Below are 26,366 nucleotides of genomic sequence, written 5' to 3'. Positions count from 1 at the left end.
AATAAATACTTACTGAGAAATGGTATTGGTATCTAGGTCAACACAGCTAACATCTGGTGGAGGGTCATAGAGATCAAAGTATCTTGAATCAATTCCCACTATGAACGGGCATGGCGCACTTAATACATCTGCCAGTGCCAAGGGACAGAGAGGAATATATGGGCAAGGCCAGTGGAAGGGAAATATCATCTTTGAAAACAAGCAGAGATAAAAACATAGGTTAAACATGTATAATAGTCTACTCAATTATAAAACATACTTGACTAATCCCCACTTCAAAAATATTTGACATGACAGGTAATAGAGTACTTTACTGTAATTCTAGAGGCATTTTATTTAATAAAGTGGGCTCATTTCTCTAAATTTCAGTTTGTTTAATCCATAGAAACAGAGCTCTTCAGTGTAGTAGACTGCATATGGTACAGGTAGTGAAACAATGCTGATTGAGAATGTTAAATGCATATTATTTTCCTTTCTTCTAAAAGATAGAATTCAGTACTACTTGGGAAAAAAAAACAGAAAACAGGAAATCGCTGAATTTGGGGTCAGTGCACTGTGATGACCAAACCTAATCACCTATGATATTTACACACAAAAAGCCAACAGTAGCTATCCTTTCTCTGTGGTCTTCATGGAACATCATTAGAGATTATGTTGCTGAAGATCTTAAATTTTATTCTAATTTTTAAGTTCTCCCTAAGCCTAACAACATTACCACTAATTTTAGATTTTATCTGAAAAATATTATTCTTTCCATGTACAAGTGCATGATTAAAAGAACATTACTTACAGAGACTAATGCCTCTGTCACACTGGTAAGGACAGAAGGTCGTAATGAGTGGATGAGAATTTTATGTTCCGTCACAGCAAACACAAGTAGAGTTACTGCATTTTCAGGTCCTAGGTTCTGAAGTAGTGTAGAAAATTTGCCCCCACTGTCCAAAAATATAAACACACCGGTGAGTTATAAGTGACCAGGAAAAAAAAAAAAAAAGAAAAGAAAACAAGGTATTAGAAAAAGATTTTATAAACTTAAATCTACAAACATTTCTTTTAAAGAAGACAGCAAAATAGACTACTTGGTGTATTTCATTGTCCAGTGAAGAACAGTTATTTTCCAACAGTAACCATGCCGCCTTGAGACTCTTAGTCTAGATTTCTTTTTAGGACACATGCACGATAATTTTTTTTTTTTTTTGAGTATCAATTTACAGGGAAACTACATGTATTTCTTTACTCACTCTCCTGCACAGACATGAAAGTTAAGACAGTCACAGAACTCCTTTAATTAACCCACAATACCAAAGTTGTACTATCTTGGGAGCCCAGGTACCAATTCCTACAAGAGGCATCTAACTATCTTCTGCCTCGAGAACCACTAAAATTATCTAAAACCAAAACAACAACAAAAACCAAGCACAGATATTATTAATTATGTCTCCTTGACAGGGCATAGGTCTAATCCCATAAATAAATTTCAGATACACTAATTACAAAAGGCACCAGACAGGAAGACTTAAATTTGCACCATTACAGCTCAAAGCATTGAAACTTTTCAGTATAAGTCAGAACATATTTCACATTTAAACAGAAGATTCTGCTACTTGCCTCAGTGGAAGGGGTGATGATACAGGTTGGCTAAGAATCAGGTTATCATGTGGAGATAGCTGGAAAAAGATTTTAAAATACGTTGGTTTTATTCTGAACTTATTTATTAGAAGCTATATAACAATAGCACAGAACACAGAGATAAAATTTAAACTATGCCAAACCTTCCATAATCCAGTTGTGCAGTACTATGGAAAGCAGAGTGCAGTGCTGTGCATCAGTACCTTTTAATGAAAAGCAGGCAAAGCATTCCCTTCCTTTCTCAGTCAGAATTAAGCACATTGTATATCCATAAAAAAAGGAATTTAAACTAGCTAATACACTAAAAAGTGAATATATTAACTGCTGAAAGTAAACCCTTCTAAATCTTCAGAGAAGCGATGACCCATAGTTCATGCGCAGCTTTCAGGGAGGATTCTTTTTAGATTGAGCGGGAAGGAGATGGACAAAACACATTAAGGGGACAGGTGGCAGACTGTATTATAAAGTAATATTTCCTTCAGAAGACACAAGAATTAGGCTCTTAGCTGGCAGAAAGTGCTCAGCTCAAATCTGGTATAGCCTGAAGTTCACACTGGTCAAGGATCCAAGATGAAGATCTTACTTATGGTAATAGGACAAAATGAAGATATTCTTACGGTGATAGGAGAAACCATTCATATATTCAACATCAATAGAAAAATTAAATGAGTACAAGAATACAGATACGCGATCAGTTTATCACAGCTCATCTGACGTGTTTTCAGTCATAGTGAATCAAAGGTACCAAGATACCAGTTAGCTTAATCCTTGTTGCTAAGTCATGCATTGTCTATCTACTGCATAAGAACACAGATACAAACAGCAGTAGCAATTCAGCAGGTCACAGTAACTTGTACAATTAAGCTGCAAGATTAGATGTGTTTTAGTAGCATTTCATTTTTGAGTACATTTCACCTTAGACTGCACTGCAAGTGACTGGACAATAGAAATCAGAAACATGAGATGAAGTAGTAGTTCAAATGCTGAAGCATCAAGTTACCTAATGCTGTGCCTGGACAGTCAGCCACACAAAACATACGGCAAAAAGAGTCTCTGCAGTACTGCATCCTTTCATATTTCATACAACGGAACTTTGGAAGGCCAATGCTCCATTTAGCTTCAAAGACAAATCAGGATGACCACACCACTTCACATGCTAGCTTTGTTCTCCAGTAAGTCATCTTGTGACAACTACCACCATTAACTTGCTCGGTGAAAGAATTCAAAGAACTCATTTTTTCAGCCTGAGGTAACCTGCATAAACTATTCCCTGAAAGGAAGCATCAGCCTGATGTCCTATGACTTGTGTGTTTCATCACAAGCACATAAACACAACCAAGTGTTTATTCAAAGTGCACGCCTCCCTCAGGCAGAAGAGGCACTTTCTGCCCCTATTCTTCAGGGGGAGAAATATATTACTCGATGCACTTGAAGTTTGCAGGCTGTGAATACATCATTAGAAGAGCAACATCTGGGTAATAAGGGGGTGTAGGACATGGAGAATGGGGTCTAGCAGATCAGAAACAACCCATCAACAATAGCAGCTGGAAACAGGCAGTCATCAACATTCCTGAATGCTTAATTTCCAAAGTAATTATAACCATCAATAAAAATCAGACACGTGCCATGTTCTCTCTGACTTGTAACAGATGTTAAGAAGGATGTAAGAATGGGTCACACATCCAGACTGGCATACATGCAGTTACTAAAATATATCAAGTCTCCCTTTCAGAAAGCACATAGACAAGACAGTTAACAGTAGCATATATTCAGAATGATTTGCTACACTAGTTACTTAGCAAAAAGTTTAGTCTTGTAAGTCAACAAATGACAGAGAGAAATTATTTCTTCAAAAAATAGAAACCTTAAAACCTGTTATCCTCAAAAATAAAACCACTGATCACACAATTTTGGGGAAAACATCTTTGATACAATCACCTGTGATTTTATTCAGTGCAGTATCAAACAACTCAGAAGTCCTTGGAAACAGCTTGAAGGAAGTAGATACTCGCAGACAACAACTACTGCTGACTTTTAAAAGCTACACATTCTACATCTGTGGTATCAGCTACTAAAGTTGTATTAACTTGATACATACAGTGTTTTGAAAACAGCAAGGTGTCACAGACAATCTCACATCACTCACCCACGTCCTCAACTTTTGTTCCAGGATACATACTCATCTATACTTTGATACAGGTCCCTAAAAATTTAGGCTGGAAAAAAAATAATCAAATGTTTTCCTCTAAACTCACTCACAGTTTCCTGGAAGTATGTGTTTAGTGTTCCCTACTGTAAATATTTTATTGAAGGGGTATACACAGAAAAGCAATGTCAACACACTGGGTTTTGAATGGAACTTCCAAATCATAACAGAAGCGACAGAAATATCAGATACAGTTTCAATGTAGCTGTTCTCATACCCCTTTTTCCAGAAGAGCAATAAATGTGAGTTCTCTACAAAATACAAGTGCATTATGGAGTATCTTTAATATTTAATACATAAAGACACAACCCAAGATTTCATTCTCTCTGAAAGGCTTCTCTAGCATACAGGTTGTCACATTAAGTCTGTAAACTGCACAAGGCTCTCACATATTTTATTTTTCTACAGGAAGTAACACAGAGTAACATTGTTTTTGTAACAACTCGTTGAAAAACACATGACTGGCTGAATAACTACAGTCGAAAAAGAGATGTCTTTTCCTCAGCAATAAAGTTTTACTGTCTCTACCCGCTTTGCCTCTTAGGAAGAAAAGGAAAGATTTAAATTACACTTGAGAAGTCTAAGACAGAGACTTCCCCTCTCTCCTACAAAGTGTCCATGGATATAATTTAAAGTAACAGGTAACCTCACACATGGTAAAATATGTTTAGATCTTGGAGGCAGAACAGAATAAGAGTCACATTTGATAAACTGTACCTTTGTTGAATGTGCATGGCCCTCACAGTTTTCACTAATAATTACTCATTATGTAGAGGACAGCATGAAGCCCTTTGGCTAACAGGGTAGCTGTGAATATACTCTTCACATGGGGTTTTAATTTTATTAGACCTCTTTATTTTACATGCCCCTCTATGAAAACTGCAAGAAAATATTTCAAAAGCTATTGCAAAAAAAAAAAAAGGTCAAACCAGATGCCAACTTTGGGTAGCTTTTCATGAATTTCTGTATATACTCAAAGAAAAAAAAAAGTTCTAAGGTCACTAAATCTTCTTGTAATCTTGTAATCTTCTTGGTATATTGTAATACTACACTGGAGTCCTAAACTAAGCTGGAAACAGACCATATAAGACATCTGTAAAGCCTTTAAGTGTATGAAATTAGGTAAAGAAGTCCTGAACATTAAAGAAAAAAGTTTGAATATGCCTACCACAGTTTCCATTAACTAAGCTGTTCGACAGCTATTTTGCCTTCACTTAAGACACAGCTATTAGGAAAAGTTTTACACTTACCTGCACTAGAATTCTTGGCCTCTGAGGGGATGGAAAAGGAACTTTATGCATGAAATGAGAAATATGTCTAGAAGGAAAAAAAAAAAGATTTAGTAGAAATAATAAGCTTAAACCACTTTTCCTCAAGACAAAATTATTACTAGTAATATAAAAATCACAGAATCACAGAACTGTAGGGGTTGGAAGGGACCTCGAGAGATCATCAGAATTTTAAAAGAAGTACAGTGGTTACAAAGTGGAATAATGAAATGGATAAACAATCACAAAAAATACTTAATCAAAATGTCATAAAAGATCGAAGTTCAATGAGAAAAAACATTGAAGTATAACATAAAAAACAGATTCTGCATTTAAAATCTGATGTATAAAGTTTCTTTAGCCTGGAAGTGTTAAATGGTATTACACACTAATTACAGGTATCAATCCCTCCTTGGATGGAAGGATTTACTCTGCATTTAAAAATGCAAGATCCTTCATGTAAGAAGGAAGTGTGTTTATTAATAACAAATAGTGGAAGATTATTAAGGCACAACAATTCGAACTTAATCTATTATCTTATTACACCATAAATTGGTATCTGAAAAAATACAAAACTGCATACATAAAGTTAGGAGAGTGATATATGTAATACTAAGAAAATAATTATATTCTTACTTCTAATCAATATACTTAAGGACTCAAAGCCCTTAAAGGATAAGAAAGTTACAGATGCACACACCTTTGCAGGTGCTTAAAAATAAAAATCTCTACTTTTTCATGATGTAAAATCAGATACGTTTAATTGACAGAGCAGAGTTGCTTGATCTAGTGTAATCATTACAAATAATGTTTGATGACTAAAATCAAAAGGATATTATAGGAAAGTTACAAGCAACAGAAGTGCTTGCATCAGCGGAAATGACTATTATGGGTTTTTGGAGTTACTTACTTCTCAATGGGCAGGACATGAGGACCAGAAATGGAGTAACGATACAGGAAGGTAAGAAACTTCTTGAAAGCGTCAAAGAAAGGCCAGTGGGAGAGTAGACAAATGCACTTGTTTGTTTGAACTGTTCTGCACGCATCTGACTTTCCCTCAACAGCAGCTGTTAATCCCAGCTGAGATTTTTGTTTCTCTGTAAGATTCTCTTCTGGATACGATTCATAGAACTGAACAGCAGCACCATATACCTGTAAACAATGCAGTTGATTTGAAGTCAATACATCTGCCTAAGCCTTCAAAGCAAACGTGTAAGGAAATCAAATTTGCGTTACTGTTTGAGAAGTTACATTAACGCATCTCCTTTTGAAGTAATTTATTCTGGAATATTCTTATGGCTGTGAAAATCCAGACTGTCTATTATTTAAACTCTTAGTGTCATATGAGCAAGATTAATCTAGGAAACAATTTAAGTGTGAGGGGAAAAAAGATTATACAGCTACAGTCAACAGTTCATACAATTACCTTTTAAGCTATTCTAAGAATCCTTTAATAAACAGCTCAGAACAGTATTCCTCTGACACCCTATTTACTTTATAGGGCAAGTACACATATGCAAAGTTTAGATGCTGGCAACAAAAAAGTATAGCGTATTTGCATGCATATTCACTCAGGATTTTTATAGCTCTGTAGTTTCAAAAGTTAACAAGATGGAAAAGCAAACGACAGGTTTATATTATCAACAGTCCATCAGTGAGATAAATGAAAAATTATGAAATAAAAAACACTTTTTAAGGTAGGCTTTGAATTCGGTCCAAATGAATAGATTCAAGTTTGTCTACAAAAGTAGGAGTTATCATCCATGTGAACAGATATACAACCAAATCTTTAACTCAAATTACCTTTTCCGCAGAAGCTCCGGTTAGTACAAATGTAGAAAAAACTGGGAGAGGGTATTTACTGTTAGATGGCCAACATTCGATCGTTGCACCCATAGGTAGGCAAAAAAGAGGCACAGATTCTGGTAATGGGAATGATTCATAATCCTCTTCAGGATATCTGCATATTAAACCTTTAAAGGCAATTTGTAAAGAGGCAGTTACATAAGTAGTAGTGGAAAAATTTACAGTAGCTCACGCCATAAAAACATGCCCACAAAAATTGCATATGAGCATATAATAACTTCAGGAAGGCAGTAAAGGAAAGCTGGAAATAATGAGGTATAGCATGCAGCTGGAAAGAGACAGCATACTCCCAAGGCCTAAGGAGAAATCACCTGCAGTACTGAGGTCCTACTTCGTTACTGCTCTAGCAACTATTCTAATTTCTCGTTTTCTGTTTACAGGTTATGGACACCTTAGCTATTATTACAATAGTTCAAAACCATCACGGGTAAAAATTTTAAATTTATTAAAAAAGGGTAACCCGAACAACTGAGAAATAACACTAATGCTTTCTATTTTTCCAGGGAAAACAATTTCTTGCTAACAAAGGTCTCCAGGAAAACCTGGTAACGGAAGCACTAGACAGCAAATAGTAAAAACAGAAACAGAAGACAATGCTATCACCAGAACTGAGCTAACAAACTATGCTGATCCACCTCATCTGAGGTTTTGGCTAATGCACTATCACACTAATGCATTTAGACAACTTTAAATACCGCTGTAAAACACAGTTCTGAAGGAGAGGCTCTTGACACACAGGTTTTCAGTTACATCATATAGCTGTAGCTCTCTCTTCTTATTGACAGCCCGGGGAACAGCAAACTGAGAATATTATGGGAAGGGATTTTTCTATATCAGAAAATATAATCCCTACGCATTCTTTTCTATTATACAGAGAAATACTAGTCAACAGTAAAAACTGATAATCAAAAAAGGGGTCTGTTTGGTTTGTTTGTGTCCCATGTTCCCCCTCCACAAAGCAAAGTTTTGTGCAAGCTACTACCAGATATTGGGTCTTTTTAAAATTTTTATTTACTAATTTATCATGCACTTTTTAGTCAGACCTAAACTACTATTGTTTACAGACAGCAGCATCTCGAGGGGATAGAAGTGCACTAAAGCTTAAACATGAACCATGCTTGCGGCCTACACTTAAATGAAATCAAGGGTTTTAAAAAAACGACAATAAATTTCATCAGAGACACAGCAAATCTAATTCTGTCTTATAAATAGGAAAGTAAAGATGATACACAATCCAAAAATACTTAAAGAGTTCAATGCCACTGATGCCTAATGCAGTTTGGAGCTCTGCGTTATTCTTCAAAATGATTCTTAAAGAAAGCAATCATGAAAATACATTAAATATTTTTTGAGATACTTTCCTATGCACAGATATATACACACACACACTTATCCTCTAAAGAGGGTCATCAGCAACAAAAATACAGATGGGAGACACACAGGCTTCTAGAAACCTATCAAAACACAACCGAGCTTCCAATTAAAAGTGCATTTTAAGACAAGAGAGTCATGAGACATAATTCTAAGGCTTGTTTCAGAAAATTATTTTAAGATAATTCTTCAGGGAAAGATTCACTTTTTGATGATATCAGGACAGCGTCTATGTCAAGTAATTTCTAAAGAGAAGAAATATATTACGTTACAAATAACCCTGTACATCCTCAAGATAAAAATGCTAAATAGTAGCTACGTACCAGCTTTATATGATATGGTGTTGGTTTTTGCCACAGACTTTTTATAACACAGATACACAGCTGAGCCCCACTGTAAAAAAAAAAAAAAAGAAATTATTGGATTACACAGTAGAATATAATAAGAGAACATAACAGAAAACAGCGGGGGAAGACCACCTCTTCCTCATTTTCAAAGAGTCACAATCTACACACAAACATAGCACATTAAGATACAGAAATTAGTGGCCTGTTGCAGTATCCTCTGTGACAAGGGCCACAAACAGATGACTTGGAAGTACCACGTCAGCTTTCAGATAACCAGCCCAGCGCAGGCCTTGGTCTGAGCTCTAAAACAAAACTAGTTTACAGTCTGAATGAAGCATGACAGCTATAAATTCTTCTGCAAAACATTTGTTAACTCAACTACAGAACTGCAAGTACAATCATCATCTATATAAATATTTAAACCTTCCTCCATTTTGTTAAACTTCTGGCTTGAACACGTATATAGATAGACACACATTCATACATGCAGACATTTTTATTTACACACCCGCACCAGTGTTTCTGATACAAACTATATCAGTGAATTACTCTAAGTTAATACTTAGTTTTCTTTTGCGCCTGCATTTTAATCATGCTAATGTTTAAGCCTTATTTCTTACCCCATCTGTGATGTAACACTAACATCACAGTTTTTTCAGCTTCTAAACAATGATTTCCTTTTTGGCACTGATCCCATTTTAAAATTTTTGACATTCTCCATTTCTGGACACCAGAATAAAGAAAGTGGGAAAGCCACAGACTGGAAAAATAGGTGCACCCTTTAAGAGCACACAAAGCTTTTAGGGATGGCAGAAAGAAAATAATTTACATAAGACAGCACTCCCATAACCCAGTCAATACAGGAGTTGGCAGAACTGAAAAATCCATTTGTTGATGTCCACAGACATTTATTTAAAAACAAGTACACATTATAGAGCCAGCATACAGGGTTGAAGGTTCAACGAGGAAATACCTAAACATTAAGTTCTGCAAATTAAAGTGCTGTAATGCCTGTGTATTTTAGGAAGCCTACCTTTGGAACCATTAATATGGTTTTAAACAGGCTTTACAGTCAGCAGGATACAACACCGCTTACAAGCATCTTTCTTCTGAGAAAAAGCTTATGAAATGACAGAAGAGAACAACACAAAATAGTGCTGCAGGTAACGGGAGAGTTTAAAAACAAAAAATACAGCTGTTAGATACAGAATTCCCATCACAACAGTAAATCAGCCTGTAAACTCTCCAGTTAGAGAACATGTTGCATCACCATGTGTAAGGATTAATCCAGAGTCAGCATTTGTATATCAGCACTAGAAGGTCTGTTTGACCCAAGACTTCCAAAAAGACTTAGTTCCAAGCAGGAAAAAAGTAATATAAACCTTGAACTCTTCCAAGATTTGATTTATCTTTAGAGAGTACGGATGCAAACCATCGTAAATACTGCACAAACATTATGTCACTGAACAGCAAGTGTTCAAAATTCAGATTTTGAATCTTACCATACTATTATTAAGATTCTTGTCAACTTTGCAGAACGTATGTGGCGGGGTTTCTCCTTTACTTGGTATGATTATACATATATCCGTAACAGCCAACGTGTTTTGTGCCATGTTTTCGGATGCTCTTCGGTAAGTGACATACACTCTTTGTGACGAGGCATTGCCACTAATATTGGCGGGCCGACCATATGGAGTAGCTTGAATTATTTCACAACCTTGCTTTAGTCTTTCTTTCCCATCATATAAGACCCTAATTAAAACGGGATGAACAAAGATCAGAATGCACACAGGTTTGTTTGTTTTTTTAATATTGCAAATGCTAATACTATATCTTATAATTATAACTGAATAGTACTAGTCTAGCAGCAGCTTGCCTCATCTGATCAAAACAATTTAGTGACAAGTTCAGTCAACATTATAGCAAACTGTACTCTTAACAGAAAAATTTTGTGATGAAAGTAGTTTTCTTCACGTATAATTGCTTTTTAATATTTTGTTTACTGCAAAATAACGTTATTTTCATAGGATCAGGCAATGAATCTTTCCAAAGAATTGAATGTCATACAATTCACTTCATTTCAGTATGTAATACATACATGAATACTTCTCCCACCCAAAACATATACGCTGAAAATTATAAATTGCTTTGAAAACTCCAAAATGCAAAGGATTACAGCTGTCACTAAAATTCACCCATCGTGCATCGTTCCTAGAGCAATGTGTTACAGGATGCTCAAGTTAACAATCTTTCTGTTGAGAACTTTGCCTTCTATCAAAAGTTCTGACATTTCAATAAACCTGCTTTATTTGCTGACTAGTTGCATAAAATTGCCAAAAATCACCTGCTGTAAACAGAAGAAATACTCACCCCAAGTCAGTAAGTGGGGGTTTATCCCTTCCCCGGCGATAACAAAGGTATATCTGTGGTCCTACAAGACTGCCATTATTGAGGTCTGCGGACAGTCCTGAGGGAGTAACATCTATGCATTTATATCCCTGAGGAACTTCCTCCCCTAGGGATTTAATAATTACTGTTATGTCTGTAATAGGTTCTTTTGGTTTAGCAATTTTATGGCAAGCATCATTGAAGTGGATTTCTTCCTCTAGTGGTTTTGAAATATCTGTTAATCCTGCGACAACAAAGTAGTCAGCAACACGAGCTCCTTTGTCTTCCATCTTCCATTACAAGATGATAGAACTGGTAGGAAAGAAATAAAGATTACATTATTGCAAATTTGCTGTTGTAAACTAAGAATAATTTGATTATTTCAGATCTGTTATAATTTCCTTTAAAAATGAATAAAACACAATAGAATAATACAAAAGAATTAGACCCATCATCAGATCATGTAGCATTTTCCATTTTGCATGTTAGGAGTTGATACCAGGCTATTTCATAAAATTCTGGGACTCAGATCCTCAATATGCAACCATTCATAGGCAGCAATACACCAGCAACATACCAAATATTTTAAATAAATCATTTAGACTAAGTCAGCTACAATGGAGAGCTGACCAGAGCAGACCACTGAGAAAGAATAATACTGAAGACCACATGAAGCTTTCCATAATGAGAAGGAACACAGTCCTGCTGTTCCAGCCAAATTGCGTATATATATATACACACACATATATATATTTATTTTCAGTGTTTGCTACCACTGTTGTAAATAAATGTCAACGCAAAGTAATATTTTTATGATGAAAAGACAGCCTTAAAAACAATACAGCATACAACCCATCAGCAGATTTAGTTACCTCTTTGCCAGACTCTTGAATATCTTTGTCTGTTTCGTAAACCCAACATCTTATTTAATAGAACAATTTTGCAAATAAAGAAAATACTTTCCACCCTGTTGCAGAACATTGAGAAATAGGTTAAAAATCTATCTAAATCTAATCCTAGATGTGCTAGAACCTTCCTAAAGGAGCTTCAGGAACTTATGGTCATTAACTTCTAAACTTTGTAAACCAGATAAGCTTTTAAGATATACTTCTGTTGAATTAATTTTATCTGGGTGAAAAATGTCAGTGCAATAGAAACTGTTGCAACACAGCACTTTGAAGAGCTTACTAACATTCAGTAACTCCACAAACAGAATTCAAAACAACATGAGTAGTTGGTACAAGACTTCAGTTGTCACGTCACCTTCATTCTGCTTGCTTTACCTCTCCTTATTCTTTGGTCTACATAAAAAGTACTAGGCTATATCAAAACTTCATACCACCATGATTCTTGATCAAATTATCAACATACAGCACTGCAATAGCTTGCAAACACTTGTTCAGGTTGTTTTCTAAGAGAAGAATATAGCTCCCACTATGCTTAATTTCACCTGAATTCAGTTGCTTTGAAAATATCTGGAATACATTACTCTCATATATGGCCAATTGAGTAATGATTACAAATTCAAATTTTTCCCTGAATAATATATCCAAAGACATACAAATTGAACCAATGCATGTGCCTTTTATTTCACTGGACATCTGGCTTCAACAAATCCAGAACAGGAAAGCAACAAATGCATGAAAAAGAGGCAGAAATTTCACAAGCATCATTTAACTCTAACACAAGACCAAACACTAACACTTTTTAGCTAATGCAATTGAAATTCTCAATATTTTGTAACATGATTCCCTGTGAAATTTACCTACAGTATACCACATTTTAACAGTCATGACAGCTTTTTGTTTTTATCAAGCAGTAGTCACTCTAAACCAAAAGATAAGCTAAAACAGTATGATAAAACTACAATGCACTGTGCAATCATTTGTTCTTAATAATGGAGAGAGAGAGAGAGAGAGAACAAACAGATCTAGAGCTTAAAGAGTTACTTTTAAAAAGCAGTATCATTTGAGAATGTATCAAGAAATGCATTAAAAACAAAAAGGAATACTTTATAACACAGATCAGAAGCAAACTACCATCAAAGACAGTTCAGAAGATGCATATAACAAAGTATTCCTCAAGAACTGCTCAGGAAGAAAGGGCCAGCTAGCTAAAAGCTACCAACCAGGCAATTTAAACTCAATGCTTACTCCATCATAAGCTCTAGGGAAAAAGAAGTTTTCCATTGAATTAAAAGACTTGAGAAGACAGCAGGTAGACTGAAAGCTGATTATGTCTTACATTGCTATGTATAAAGAAATACTCCTGTAACCACAGGCTCAGTACAAAGCAACACAAACACTACAAAACTGAACTTCACCTTGGAAATTCAGAGAGAAATTGGTTTTGTTCCTTTCCCTATTAGCACTACTGCACAAAAGTGCACCAATTTGTAGAATGCTTCACAACGTCTTTAAAAAGAAAATATTTTATTAGTTTAAAAATAATCATGTGAACCACGATTGTTAAAATTGCGAGCGAGCCCTACAACTTCAGGGTATTTGCAGCACAACATTCTGGATTCAAAAGCCAAAACAGCACCACAAGTAAACGAACAGAAAGAGGTATATACTTTAATGCTGAAGAATAACACCTATCTCAAAATGTAAGCCTCATGCTTAATTATTTCAGATTAAATGCATAGCAAAAGCCTCAGATTCAAACATTCATTCCCAAAAGCACACAAGAAAAACTGGGGCAAGCTCTCCTCATTTATAACCAGTTAAAATTAGAATTCCCTACATACAAACACCTGCTAGCACACACGTTTGCTTCCTAAGGTTATATAGCAAGTAATACCCAAGTCAGCAAGACTTTCAGGATTTAATGCAACTTTAAGAAAAGGGAAGAAAAAAGGCCTAGCTGACGATGCATCACCCCTTAAGATCTTTGATTTGTGATACAAAGCCTCACAGCTAAAAATGGGATGAAACGCAGGCGAGATCAAAACAGTTCAGTGGTGCTTCATTCAAGCTAACTCAGACTTCACTGGAGCTGCTGTGATACTCTGATTTTCATAATCTGTTTACTGTGAGAGGAGATTTATGCAAACTTTATGTTAACAAGCCACAGAAAGAGTGTATATAGTCTGAACTACTTCAGAGTGCTGAATAATCATGATGTGAAAAGCAATTTCACAGGAACTGATGAATCCGAATAAAACCTCTTACCCTAGAAGTATTCCAAACCACATTATATACATCACATAATATTGCAAGTCAACTTCCAGGGAAAAAAAAGAAAATACAAAACAAAGACACCCACAGAAATAAAGTCACACTGCACAAACGTGTTTCTTGATGTAATTTCCAGGTGAAATGCAACGACATTAGTGGTGACACCCTGAGAAGCAGCTACAATCACTTCTCGGCGCTTCAGTTATCCGGGGACTGAAGGCTGCATGTCTGGAGTGAGTGTAAACAACAGGGGAGGAGGACGGCAGTGGTGATGCCTGCCTTTGCAAAAGTGCATACAAGCTCTGAAGAGAATGCCAGGGATGAATCATGAACAGCCTCTTACCGAAGTCCCTGCTCACAAGATTTATACCACTGTAATTTAAACATCATCAGTAACAGTAAGAAAAGTATCTTTGCAAGGGGCAAACTGACTTGTAAGGACATCACAAAACAGAGACTTTGCAGACTGTGACCAAGTAAGTATGGGTGAACAGAGCATTTTTCACCAAATATTTCTAAAGATTGGGAACAGGAGAAGCAAACAGATAATCTCACCACAGATCCACAAAACTAGCTCAATTACTTTGCTGAAAGACAAAGGGTAAACTCAGTTTCACTGCGTATTCAATTTAATTTCAATATCATCCTATTTCTCCATAAACATTCACAAAACACTAATTATTAATTTTTGCTGCTTAAATATCACAGCTGTTTTAATTCTTAGCTTCCAGCATTTCAGGAACTGCAGAGAAGAGATTAATGTGAAAAATTATAGCTTTGTGATCCAACTCCACAGGTCTAATGCTGGTATTAAAAAGAAAATGAATCTGCTGTAAAGTGCAAAACAGCCTACTACTACATGAAAGTTGATCAGGTTGAGGTAGAGAAGGCTGACCCTTTTGTGCTAAAATGAGTGTCCCTGGGACTTTGATCACACCACTGAATTCTGAAGGAAGATCATTCAAACTTGTTTGACTTCCAAGAAAGTTTTTCTACTTGCTATAAGCTATCCACAGTTGTCATTTAGAAAGCAAACGTGAGTTCAGAGGCATTATTTTATACCAGCTCACATTTCTGTGTAACTAAATCAGCGACCAGGATTTCTGAGCGGATCACATTTCTCATTCAAACAGTACAAGAGGGAAGTACATTTCAACTTTTTTTCCCCCCACCACGTGACGAGAACTAAACACGGATCTGCTGCATATTCCATCTGTGCTGCAGCCACAGGCGTGATACTTCACGAAGGACAAAGTTTACTATATATGCTCTACACTATTTCCAAGGAAAAAAAACAACTGACAATTCATCCAGCCTGGTCCTAGCCACAGACTTTTGTGGACATAACTTGCAAGCGGGCTGCAGGCCACAGGAACAGCTCTGGCACTGCCAGCTTCTTTCCAGGAGCCAGCCTTCCCAGAGAGCAAAAGGGGTTTGCTTGTATGCTTGCTGCATGCACAAGAGGAACACAACCCGTAAAAGACAGCAGTAAGGACCATGCCACGCCATTAGAGGCTTCACTACCTTTCCTCTGTCAGACAGATGCAACAACTGCCTTGCAACCTTTTAATCTTCCTGTCTTCCCATTCCTTCCTGTATTTTCCTTCGAGAATACTAAGAAACTAAAATTAATAAACTATTTAAATCCATTAACTGTCTGAAACAGGTGACATTTTACCTTGTTAGCCTGACTCCAAAGAATTATTCTGGCTGTAACCAAGGAACGACCATCTCCTAGTATAGGTTGGGAACCACTGAAGGCCACTGCAATGCACCTTTCTTTAAAGCAGCTCAAAATTTCATTACACAATGATGAAATCAATTTTTGAGATCATTCATCATATACTCATATTACAAGACCTACCTTCCTTCGGAGGCACACACAGTAGACAAATGGACAGACAAATCAGTGACCAATTTTTAAAAATTGCCAGTAAAGTTCTAATAGCTCCTAGCATTTCAGACTTCTGAGTACACTGCTGCATTATCTTGTCTAAGTAGGCTGCCAACACACAAATGTGGAGAGCAATCAAGTAAGAGCAAAATGAAGTTAACTGGATCAGTCAGTCCCACTACAGCTACTCAGAACCATTCCTCTGCCATGACACTGCACAAATCACATCGGAGTTCAGCAGTCTAGAGAACATGTGAATAACTGCAATTATCCAGGAAAAAAACCCTTCACCCCTTCCCCAAACTCCCAAAGTCACCTAGCAAAAGCGAGGCAAGCCCTTTTTCACAGATATTTTCTTCTAGCAAGCACACAATCCAGGGAACAAAACAGAAGCACCTTAAGTATCACAGGAATTCTGCCAAATCAGAACCTGTTAAAAATATCTTTCAAATGTCTTCCCTACCTTGTCATCAAGGCATTTCTTCTACACCTTGCCTCTCTTGCTGTTAGCCAGGCTTTACCATAGACTTCTTGTTAAAGTTTCATTCCCTACAGAAACAGTAAAAACAGAAATTAAACAATGTGCACATTTGTTAAAGCTTAAGCTAACTGCACACTCCAGTGCACTAGCCACAGTAAATGAACACTGTAAATGTTGTACAACTTGCTTGCTAAGGCAAGGTTACCTGTCCCTTAGCTACTAAAAAAAAAATATGTATGACACTGTTTTAAACTTCGGAAACAAGATACCAAGTGTTATGCTGAGTTGATTTAAAAAAAATGTAACCACCATAATACATTTAATGTTTTAAGGAAACAAGCAAAAAAAACCACTGAAAAATGGTTGAAGTAATCACTTCCAACGTTACTACCCTCCCACAAGTTTCCATGCATGTCTAATGGGAAAAACTGTTAGCCAACTGCACAAGTGCTCCTCTAGCTCAATGACCTTACAAACTCTGCTTTAAAGCATTGTTCCTCTTGGCAGGACGCTGATGCTCCAGCAGAGCCTTCTCTCTCCACAGCCAGCAATCCTCCTGTACTCTTCCATCCAGCCACCTCATTCCAAGTCCCCATTTTCTCAGCTTCAGTTTGAACTTTCTTGTCATTTACCGTTATAATTCACCGTCTGTTCTTCTTCAGACGTGTTACACAGCTTCTAAACTCTAGTATAAGCGCTTTTAAATATCAGTATGACCATAAATAACTTGAGCTTGTGTTTTACATCGAGGCACGTGCAAGCCGGGCAGCCTGCACTCCAGCGAAGCATTTTGAAGCGAGAGGTTTCCACCCTGGGACCGAAGAGAGCACCTCACCGGAGACACTCTCAGACCTCAGCCTCCCAGAACTACTCATTAGCATCAGCAAGGCTGCGGTCAAAAATAAGCTTTGTCTAGAGCCAGGCTTCTGTTTGCCAAGACTGGAAGTACACTCTTAGCAGACTACTGTGAGAAGCCTTCAGAAAACAAAGTGCAACATAAACAAGGCGGGGAAGAAGCGCATATCTCAGGAGGGTTTATGCAAACCATGAAATGGAAGGGGATTTGCTTCCATTACTGAAGCTAAAAAAAAAATAAAAATGGTGGGAAAAAACTTACTATGCTAAATTATCAAAGTTGTATTTTTGGGAGCACACACGAAGTTCAAGATTCTATTCATGACCTCGAAGCACAACACAATTAACTTCAGATCGCGCAGAAGCAATCAACATTTTGACATTAAAATGTCCAACATTTTAGGTCATTAATCCTACAGCAAGGAGCAGGGATGGCAGCCCAGAGAGCGAATCCAGCCCCTGGTGCAAGTTCTTCTAACCCATACAGCACCCACATTCCAGCAACCACCTTTGAACGCTTCTACGAAAGACTACAAAACAGGAGAACTTGGAAGAGCAGCACTTCTTACTTTGTCCAGTGATCTTTTGATCCGTAACGAAGTCCCAGGAGCATCACAAAATAAAACTTAAAATTAAGGATCACCCGCAGGTCTCAGGCAGAGCTGCAAAAAGTCTCAGAAATAAGCAGCTTTAACACACGAATAATTGCCTTGTGGACAATTCGAAGATCACATTTCCTAGTCAACTAGCCTGAATAACCAAGAGGGAGAATTAAAGGAAGTAAGAAAAATCTAGACTTTAGCATCACAAGGAACACAGTGAAAACTGCTGCCGGCACACATGCAGCCCTGCCTCAGAGCACCTGCAGCACGCATTTACAAGTAGTTCAGCATCCTCCATCTATCAAGTAAGGGATCTACTTGCTCATTTTGAGAAGCAAGGTGCAAAGGATGTAATTATCCCCACACAACAAGGACTCCTCCTACCATTTTATTGCAGTAGGATGTTACCTCTACTTTTTTTTTCCACATTTCCTCCCACCTCCTGAACAAATGATAGCACCAGAGAAAACTGCTAACAAGTAGGGTTAAAGTGAGCACTTGCACTACTTTAAGACACTACCATGTGCATCTGCACTCAGCAGCATTAAGCACCACGGGAATTAGCAAGCAGTCCCTTGCTGCCACTCAACTCCTTTCAGTGCTGCATCAACAGCAGTATGGAGTTAAGAAACAGATTCACAGATTCACAGATTCACAGATTCACAGATTTTTCTAGGTTGGAAGAGACCTCAAGATCATCGAGTCCAACCTCCGACCTAACACTAAGTACTCCACTAAACCATATCCCCAAGCTCTACATCTAAACGTCTTTTAAAGACCTCCAGGGATGGTGACTCCACCACCTCCCTGGGCAGCCCGTTCCAATGCTTAATAACCCTTTCGGTAAAGAAGTACTTCCTAACATCCAACCTAAAACTCCCCTGTCGCAACTTTAGCCCATTCCCCCTCGTCCTGTCACCAGGCATGTGGGAGAATAGACCAACCCCCACCTCTCTACAGCCTCCTTTCAGGTAACTGTAGAGAGCGATGAGGTCGCCCCTGAGCCTCCTCTTCTCCAGGCTGAACAAGCCCAGCTCCCTCAGCCGCTCCTCGTAAGACTTGTTCTCCAGACCCCTCACCAGCTTGGTCGCCCTTCTCTGGACTCGCTCGAGCACGTCCATGTCCTTCCTGTAAACATACCGGCATACGGAAAAACACAAAAATAATGAAAAACCATAACATTGTTCTGCCCCTACATCACTCAATGAGAACTGCCAGGAAGCTCTTTGCAGGTCCGTTCACAACCATCCGCACCAACTCACAGTTAATATGCTCTGATCCAAACAGCGGCGATCGAGGGAGCTGCAGAAAGCTTGGCAACAAAGCATCTCTAAGAGGTGTCTGGGAAACAGAAAAGTGCTGGGTAAGAGCGCAGGGACAGAACACAAGACAATGCGTTTGGGAGAACAAAATTGGAATTCTGGCCAAAAACTGAAGGACAGAGATTTGTTCAGCAGTGCTCAGGAAGAAAGAGAAATTGGGGTTAAATTCAGAGGCTAATCTAGATTCAGTGGGATTGCTGCAGTCAGCCAACAAGAACCAGCCATCTAGAGTACCGAAGCTTAGAGGAGGAAGCAGAATAACTGGCAGAGAGAAGGCAGGAAGGAACAGACTTCACGCTGAGGCATTTTCTACATCTTCCATACTCTCCACTATCATTCACCAACCAAGTCTTTCATTTCCTTGTTCTTCACTGCTATTTTTATTCTCAAAAAAATCAAAGGGGTAATTGAGAGGGTCTGACAATGCAGAGGCTGCTTAGGAGTTCATTACAGCTGTGCCACAGCAAAGTCCCATGGCATCCAACCTTGGCTACAAAAAAAAAAAGTGATGTTCAAGCATCCCACAGGATTCGTGACAGATCTTAACAGAGCTGGGTTTAAAAACTTCCATTTCTCTTTCTAAATTACAGTATTTACAGCCAAAAAATAAATAAACCAAAGAATGGAAACAATTTCTGCAGTACTATTGTGTTTGAAAGGAGGGATGCAGACGACAATATATATAGTAAATAAGATGGAAGAGAAGCCAAGGTAAGCACTATAAAATGCAAATATTACTTCATCCCAAACACAGTTCAGGAGGGCAGCCAGTCCATGTTTTTTGTACAACTACTTATTATACAACGAGTTTTTAAAAGGAGAAGTTCCCCAAACAGAATGTTCTCTTTTCCTTGGCACAGGAGATAAAGGCAAATGAAAGCAGCAAATCTTCCAATATCAAGCTTCAAAACCAAAAGCTGTAACTGAAAATGTCAAAGTGCATCAACCAAGACTGGCAGAAGAGTTCTGCTTTCAGCCAGCCGCGTTCGGACACACATGCCAACTTCAGTTCGGTTGTGGAACCTTTCTCTACCCAAATTGAAATTTTGAATTCATGGGGGAACAGGGCGAAGATGTGGGAATTGTTCCTAATATTTTTGCTGCATTTTAAAATACATTTTAATTGTGACTTAGATCACTTGACCTTTATTTCCCCCACCTCTGGTCAGCAAAAAAAGTCTCGTAAGGTACAAAAATTGGACCCAGCCATGCTACAAATTATAGTCACGGAGTGGAGGGCAAGCATAGACTGCAGCTGCCATTTGCAGATGATCTACACCACACTGGCAAGGTTTAACGGCGAGATAACACTGACTAACGCCCTCCGCATCTAGTAAATCTCTGCATCCAGTTAGCAAAACGGTCATCTTCTACCCCACAGAAAAATAAACGTGAACGCGCTGCTACCAGCTCAGCTCCAATATGCCTGCTGAGCACCGGGCACTGCTGTGGCAGGGTGCAGGCAGGTCAGCTAGCAGAGCCGTACGGAGCAACCTCGGGGTAGCATTCCCCCAGCCATCGCCCTGCGTTAGCTGAAGGGTGGCGATACGCTAACGTAACGACTGCTTCGGGATCCAACGCCAGCTCTCTCTGTAACACACAACAGGCTTATCCTAACACCCCTTCCTCACCTTCTGGGCCAAAGCCGTTATATAATCACACCCTTTTAGGAAAGGCCGAGGTGTACTGAGCCAGGGAGAGCTGCCACGTGCTAAACGTTATGAGCACAGTACTCACAGAAAGGTTTGTCCCAGTGCTCTACATAAGGAATTCTTCGCTGTCCCGGACAGGAGTTCGGCACACAAGGTAACTCTGAAGTTGTTCGGGTTGTTGGATGAGCGCTCCTGTACCGGGATTTAAGTAACAGCACTGCGCAGAGTCTGATTACTGTTGTACTTGCAGGATCTGAGCAGCATTGGCTCTTTCGCTATAATTTTATAGTCAAACTATTACGCAGGAAAACTTGCTGACATACAGAAGCCACCAGAGCCGGACCAGCTCCTGAACTCAGTAGTACAACTGAGAATAAATCTTTAGGTTCGCAAGTTTCTTCTGGAGATCAAGACGAAACCAAACTCAGAGTCCTGTCTATAATCCCCTTCTGTTTGTTTGCATAATGCCTGTGTACACAGATACAAAACAGGCAGCTCTCTTGGGACTTCATTTGTGTATATATACATATAGTTTATACGAGGCACCTGCTGTTTGCCTGCTTTTATTTCAGATGGTTACATAAAACACTTTGATTCACATTAATGTTTTTTTCTGACCCAAAGAAAAAGGTAAAATTTCAAGTACAGATTAAATACTGAGGCTATCATTGGATAACTAACTTCTAACTCTCCACCTCACTCCTCACATCCTATTTTTAGATCATTCTTCTTTTTTCATCCCCCCATGTCACTACCTTCTTCAATTTCACTCCATTTCAGCCTCTACAGTAACTCTATATCTAACACTTGAAAGCACAAAGAGAAAAATATGCCATTTAAAGTAGGACCAACACTTTCTGAAACCTTTCCTTTCTACTTCTTCCCCCACAATCTCCTCCCAGTGCTGTTTTTAAGGTCTTTAGGGAACCACCGATGACTATTTCTGCACCACAGACTGCCACTGAAATGACTGCTATAGATCAAAACCTCTCCACATCACCGCCTCACGTAGTCTTCTCTGTATATCTTAATTTTGACCGTATATTCTGTGGGGGCACTTTATAAGCACACACACATCAGCAGAGCACTTCCAGATCAGTCACAGACCGGGTTTCCAGACCAGGCATAGACTAAGGCTGAACTGAAACATAACAGAAAACATCTAAGGGTTATTATGAAATACAGCAAAGAACCCCATTCAATTTAAGGAATTATTTGGTCAATACCACTGTTTAAAATTTTAAGCAGCTGAACAGTGGAGATGTAGTCACCGTTTATACATATTCACCTCCTACCTGATAGCTATCTTCAACTGAAGCAAGGCATAACTCACATTTGCTTGCAGAGCATTTGCTGCGTTTAGTATGCCATAAAACTTCTATCATGATTTGTGCCCGCAGTAGCAAAGATTGCTTGCATACAGAATTGATATATTGGGGAACAGATGCAGGGCCCTTTCTGTGTTCTTGCCCCAGACCACCAAGCGAGGCTACAGCAGAAGGATGAGGGACGAGTACAACCTCTAAACCACACCTCCACCCTTACTTTCTGTGCAAGCACAAACTCTCTTCAAAGACCTTAATAGGGGCGTGTGTGTGTTTTGAGTCAGCATTTAATATGTAGTGAAATTTCACTACACGACAGCAGCCTGACTGAAGGACTTTCTCCTTAACAAAGGTGAGAATGGTCTCGGAAATGCATCGATCCACCTACCAAAGCACAACACAATGTAAGGCACTTAACCAGAAACAAAACAAACAAAAAGGGACACCCAAACAATTTTTATTTACCTTCCCCTCCATTTAATGTGTGAGCATTCTTTCCAGAAAACTTCAGAACAAACACACAGCTAGAGATGCATCAAAACCTGGGCTACTGGAACCCTGTCAGACAGCAAGATACTCGGAAATCACCAACACCTAGAACACTATGTTTGAACAAGGTTACATCAAGGTTTTTGTTTTACATCCAACACAAGTTGTGCAACGTTTCAGTCTCCAACTCTTTGGTCATGCCGACAAAATATTTAAGAACTAGGGTCAAAATTGAAGGAAGGACAATGAATGAAAAGTTTGTTTCAGCAGCTATTTAAGATTCAGAAAGGTTCTGACTGACTATTTTACTCTTCACTTTTCACAATTTGCTGGCATTTTACTGACCATGAGTACAAGTGTTTCTACACACGCTCTCGTAAAAAGCATTTCAGTCTACTACGACTTGCAAAACTAACTCTGATTCAGTTGCTAGGAAATACAAAGGAAATTGAAAAGGGATGCTGACTATTTAAGTGACATTGCAAATTTCTTTTTTCCTATTTCAGAACCTCAAGATTAACAAAGCTGATTCTCATTCAGCTCGGTCCAGATATCATCTTCCTCCGTTGAAGAGTCACAAGACAGTTCTCTCCAGCTATCACACGCTTCACCTAGAGATTAATAAACCCTCAAATGCAAAATGCTGTAGATTAAACACTTCCAGGCTTAGTTCTGAACAGCGGTGCCCACAATCCCTTTGTCAGGGCCATGCAGAACCGTGGTATCAGCTACCTTCCTGATGCAACCTCATTCTCCTCACTGTAGTTCACTGGGCGTCAGCTTGGCTCTACTTTCCTTCTGGGTACTTTCTCTTTTAAATGTATCTCAAATATGACCTATTTATTTACGCTGTTCCTAACTCTGCACAGAGATCAGCTACACTCATGTATGCCCTATAGAACAAGCCAGGCTCTGTCAATATTTATGCTTTTACTAACTAATAATTAACTCTGGCTATGTAAATACGGAATAGTTAACATTGCCATTAACACATATAGAAATTCCATTAAGCTCCATAGGGGTGTAATATCCAGGAAAAGCATATAGAACAAGCTGTTCGCAAGAAACAAGGACCTGCAACCACACTGTTACAAAAAGTACCAAAACTCAAGCATATATATGGAAAAACAAATACTTCATACTGGAAAAACATTTCTAAGTAAGCCTGTATTTTAAAAAACGGTCATAGCGCCTTTTGGCTTACTGTTCACAGAACCAGATCTTATCTTTTGTGCTAGCTTTTGGTAAATGCACTATTTAGACGAGACCTTTGGGAAAGCATGTTCCAAAGGAGCAGAAGCTGCTCATAAACTTGAGGAAAGTTCCTCATCCAGCTGGACCCTAATGCTTCTAGAATAAGTAAAATATGCACATTATGCAAGCTCTTAAAGTTGTAGAGAAGCTCAGACTTTTTTTTTTTGGTTCCATCTTTAAGGCTCCATGCAATTTTCTCCTTCCCCTAAAGTTAACCACAAAAACTAATGCCCTATTCTTGATAATTAAACAGTTTCAATGCCAAGTCACAATTACCCCCCAGAAAATGTTGCTTCATTTACCAGAGATGCAGTTCCACTTTAACCTTCACTTCAAACACACGTACGGACTTCCCCAGTACTATAAAAGCAGGATCGAGTTTCACCAATACTCTAAATATATAATTATTTTTTTTAAACAAAAAGAGAAACGGAAGAGTCGCTTCTTACTCGAAGTAAAACTTGTATACTCAACACAGAAACCAGAAAAAATCCATTTACTCCCCCCGACCTTCCTTGGCTAGACTAACCCAATTGCTTTTCCTAAACCACCACAGATACTCGCCAAGGTTAAATATTGGTGTTTAATCATTCAGAAAGTGAAAGATTACGTACCGTAATGTAACAGTCTTTACAGAAACCTCTAGTTGAGCAACAGTTCCAGAAAAAAATTGTGAAATGAAGTAAAAAGCTGTCCAGAACACCACGTTTCTATTCAGTTAATTAAAAAAAATAAATAAACTTCAGAACTGAGCGCCGAGACCTCATTTCTAGCAAATCAACGCTCTCAGGGGCAGCCCACTTTAAAAACCAGCCCGCTTGAAATTACTCCCGAATAACGACCATCGCTAAGGAGTTATTAAATACCAACATCCCCCGGCCCACGGCTCACGCCACACGCAGACACCATGACGGAACAGCCTGACAATGTCAGGGCTCGGTCCTGCCGCCGTGCCCAGCACGCTGCCCCGGGCACACGGCAACCCGAGCTGCCAGGGGAAAGCTGCGAGAAAAAACACGCAGGGAACTCAACACCGGCGGCGTGCCTCGCCTGGAAAACCTGGCGTTTGGGGCACGGGCACAAGTTTCTCCCGAGCAGCCCCCCGGGGCCGCCTCGGGGAGGAGGAGGAGGAACATGGCAGGGGGCTGCGCTGAGGGGACCGCGCCGTGAGGGGAGCCTCCCCGCGCCGCTCCAGGCCCCCAGCCCGGCCCGGAGACCGCCTCAGGGCTTGGGGAAGAGCCGAAAGTTTCCCCCCCGCTCCCACCGCAGCTCAACGGAAAGTTACCGGCGCGGGGAGGCGACGGCGAGGCGAGGGCCGCCCGCCGTCCTCAGCTCCCCCCTTCCCGCCGCAGCCCGGCGTGAGGGGCGGCCCCGGAGCCCGCTCCCACCACCAGGCAGCCCCGCCGCGGCCCACGCCGGCGGCCCCTCGCCCTTCCCCGCCGCCCCAGGCCCTCCATAGCTCTCTCCGCTCGGGGAAGCCCCCAGCCCCGGCCCGGTGACAGCCCGCCGAGCCCCCCACCGCCACCACACGCCTCGCCCCGCAGCCCTCACCTCAGGCGGGGGCCGCGCTCCCCGGGGCAGGGGGAACGGCAGCCGGCGGCGCCTCCTGCCCCCCGGCGCCGAGGAGCGGGAGGGCGAAGGGGCGCAGGGAGGGCGCTGGGTCCCCGCGCCCTTATCGCATGGCAGCGGATCCCCCGCTCGCCCTCGGCGCCCTCGCCGCGCTCACCGCCGCCCCGCCGTGTGGGCGGCTCGGCCGGGATCCCCCCTCCCCTGCGCGCCGCCTCCTGCCGCCGCCATCTTGGCTGTCAGGGGGGGCGGCGGGCGACGACTCGTGATCGCGGCGGCGTCGGGATTTTTATTTTTGTTATTATTTTTATTTTCCTTCCTTGCCCCTCTCCCTTCCCTCTGCTCCTCAGGCCGGCTCGCCGATGTGGAGGCCCCGGCGCCCAGCTCCCCTCCGAGGGCTCCAGAGGGGGGAGGCCCGCGGCCAGGAGCGGGCCCGTGGCTGAGGGGCCCCGGCCCTGCGTTCCCGCCGCACTCCTTCCATCGCCCCTCAGAGAGCGGCGAGGGGCTGGCGGCTCCTTCCCTTCAGTGTGAGGGGGAGCAGGACCCCTCGGGTCAGCGAAACCCTTCCAGTCCAAGCCTAAAACACGACGGACCGTTTGCTCCACTCTCCTCCCCCCTCTGTCCTCCAGCTTCTCCCTCTCCAGCACCTTTAATTTAGCCAGAAATTAATCT

General features: G+C 40.0%; 1 protein-coding gene across 7 annotated transcripts in view; it reads right to left on the bottom strand.

Annotated features, from left to right (window-relative positions):
- DENND4A (DENN domain containing 4A) overlaps positions 1–26,366 on the bottom strand; it is a 53,139-nt gene that overhangs the window by 26,467 nt on the left and 306 nt on the right. Inside the window, exons 1-11 of one of the 7 annotated variants that reach the window (XM_083851190.1) lie at positions 25,680–26,340; positions 16,612–16,697; positions 11,058–11,387; positions 10,190–10,439; positions 8,664–8,733; positions 6,907–7,076; positions 6,014–6,255; positions 5,086–5,152; positions 1,609–1,667; positions 791–935; positions 14–189 (exon numbers count right to left, since the gene is read on the bottom strand). In XM_083851190.1, the coding sequence (XP_083707316.1) occupies positions 14–189; positions 791–935; positions 1,609–1,667; positions 5,086–5,152; positions 6,014–6,255; positions 6,907–7,076; positions 8,664–8,733; positions 10,190–10,439; positions 11,058–11,365 (1,487 nt within the window). In that variant the 5' untranslated portion in view covers positions 11,366–11,387; positions 16,612–16,697; positions 25,680–26,340. Of the gene's footprint in view, positions 1–13; positions 190–790; positions 936–1,608; positions 1,668–5,085; positions 5,153–6,013; positions 6,256–6,906; positions 7,077–8,663; positions 8,734–10,189; positions 10,440–11,057; positions 11,388–16,611; positions 16,698–18,053; positions 18,714–24,742; positions 25,512–25,679; positions 26,341–26,366 lie in introns of those variants that run through there. The other 6 variants (XM_083851196.1, XM_083851191.1, XM_083851193.1 and 3 more) reach the window with 6 other exon arrangements.

The sequence above is a fragment of the Anser anser genome (genome assembly GCF_964211835.1).
Source record: "Anser anser genome assembly, chromosome: 10".
Lineage (NCBI taxonomy): Eukaryota > Metazoa > Chordata > Aves > Anseriformes > Anatidae > Anser > Anser anser.
Note: the sequence above shows the minus strand (reverse complement) of the source record. Positions and strands in the feature narration are given on the sequence as shown.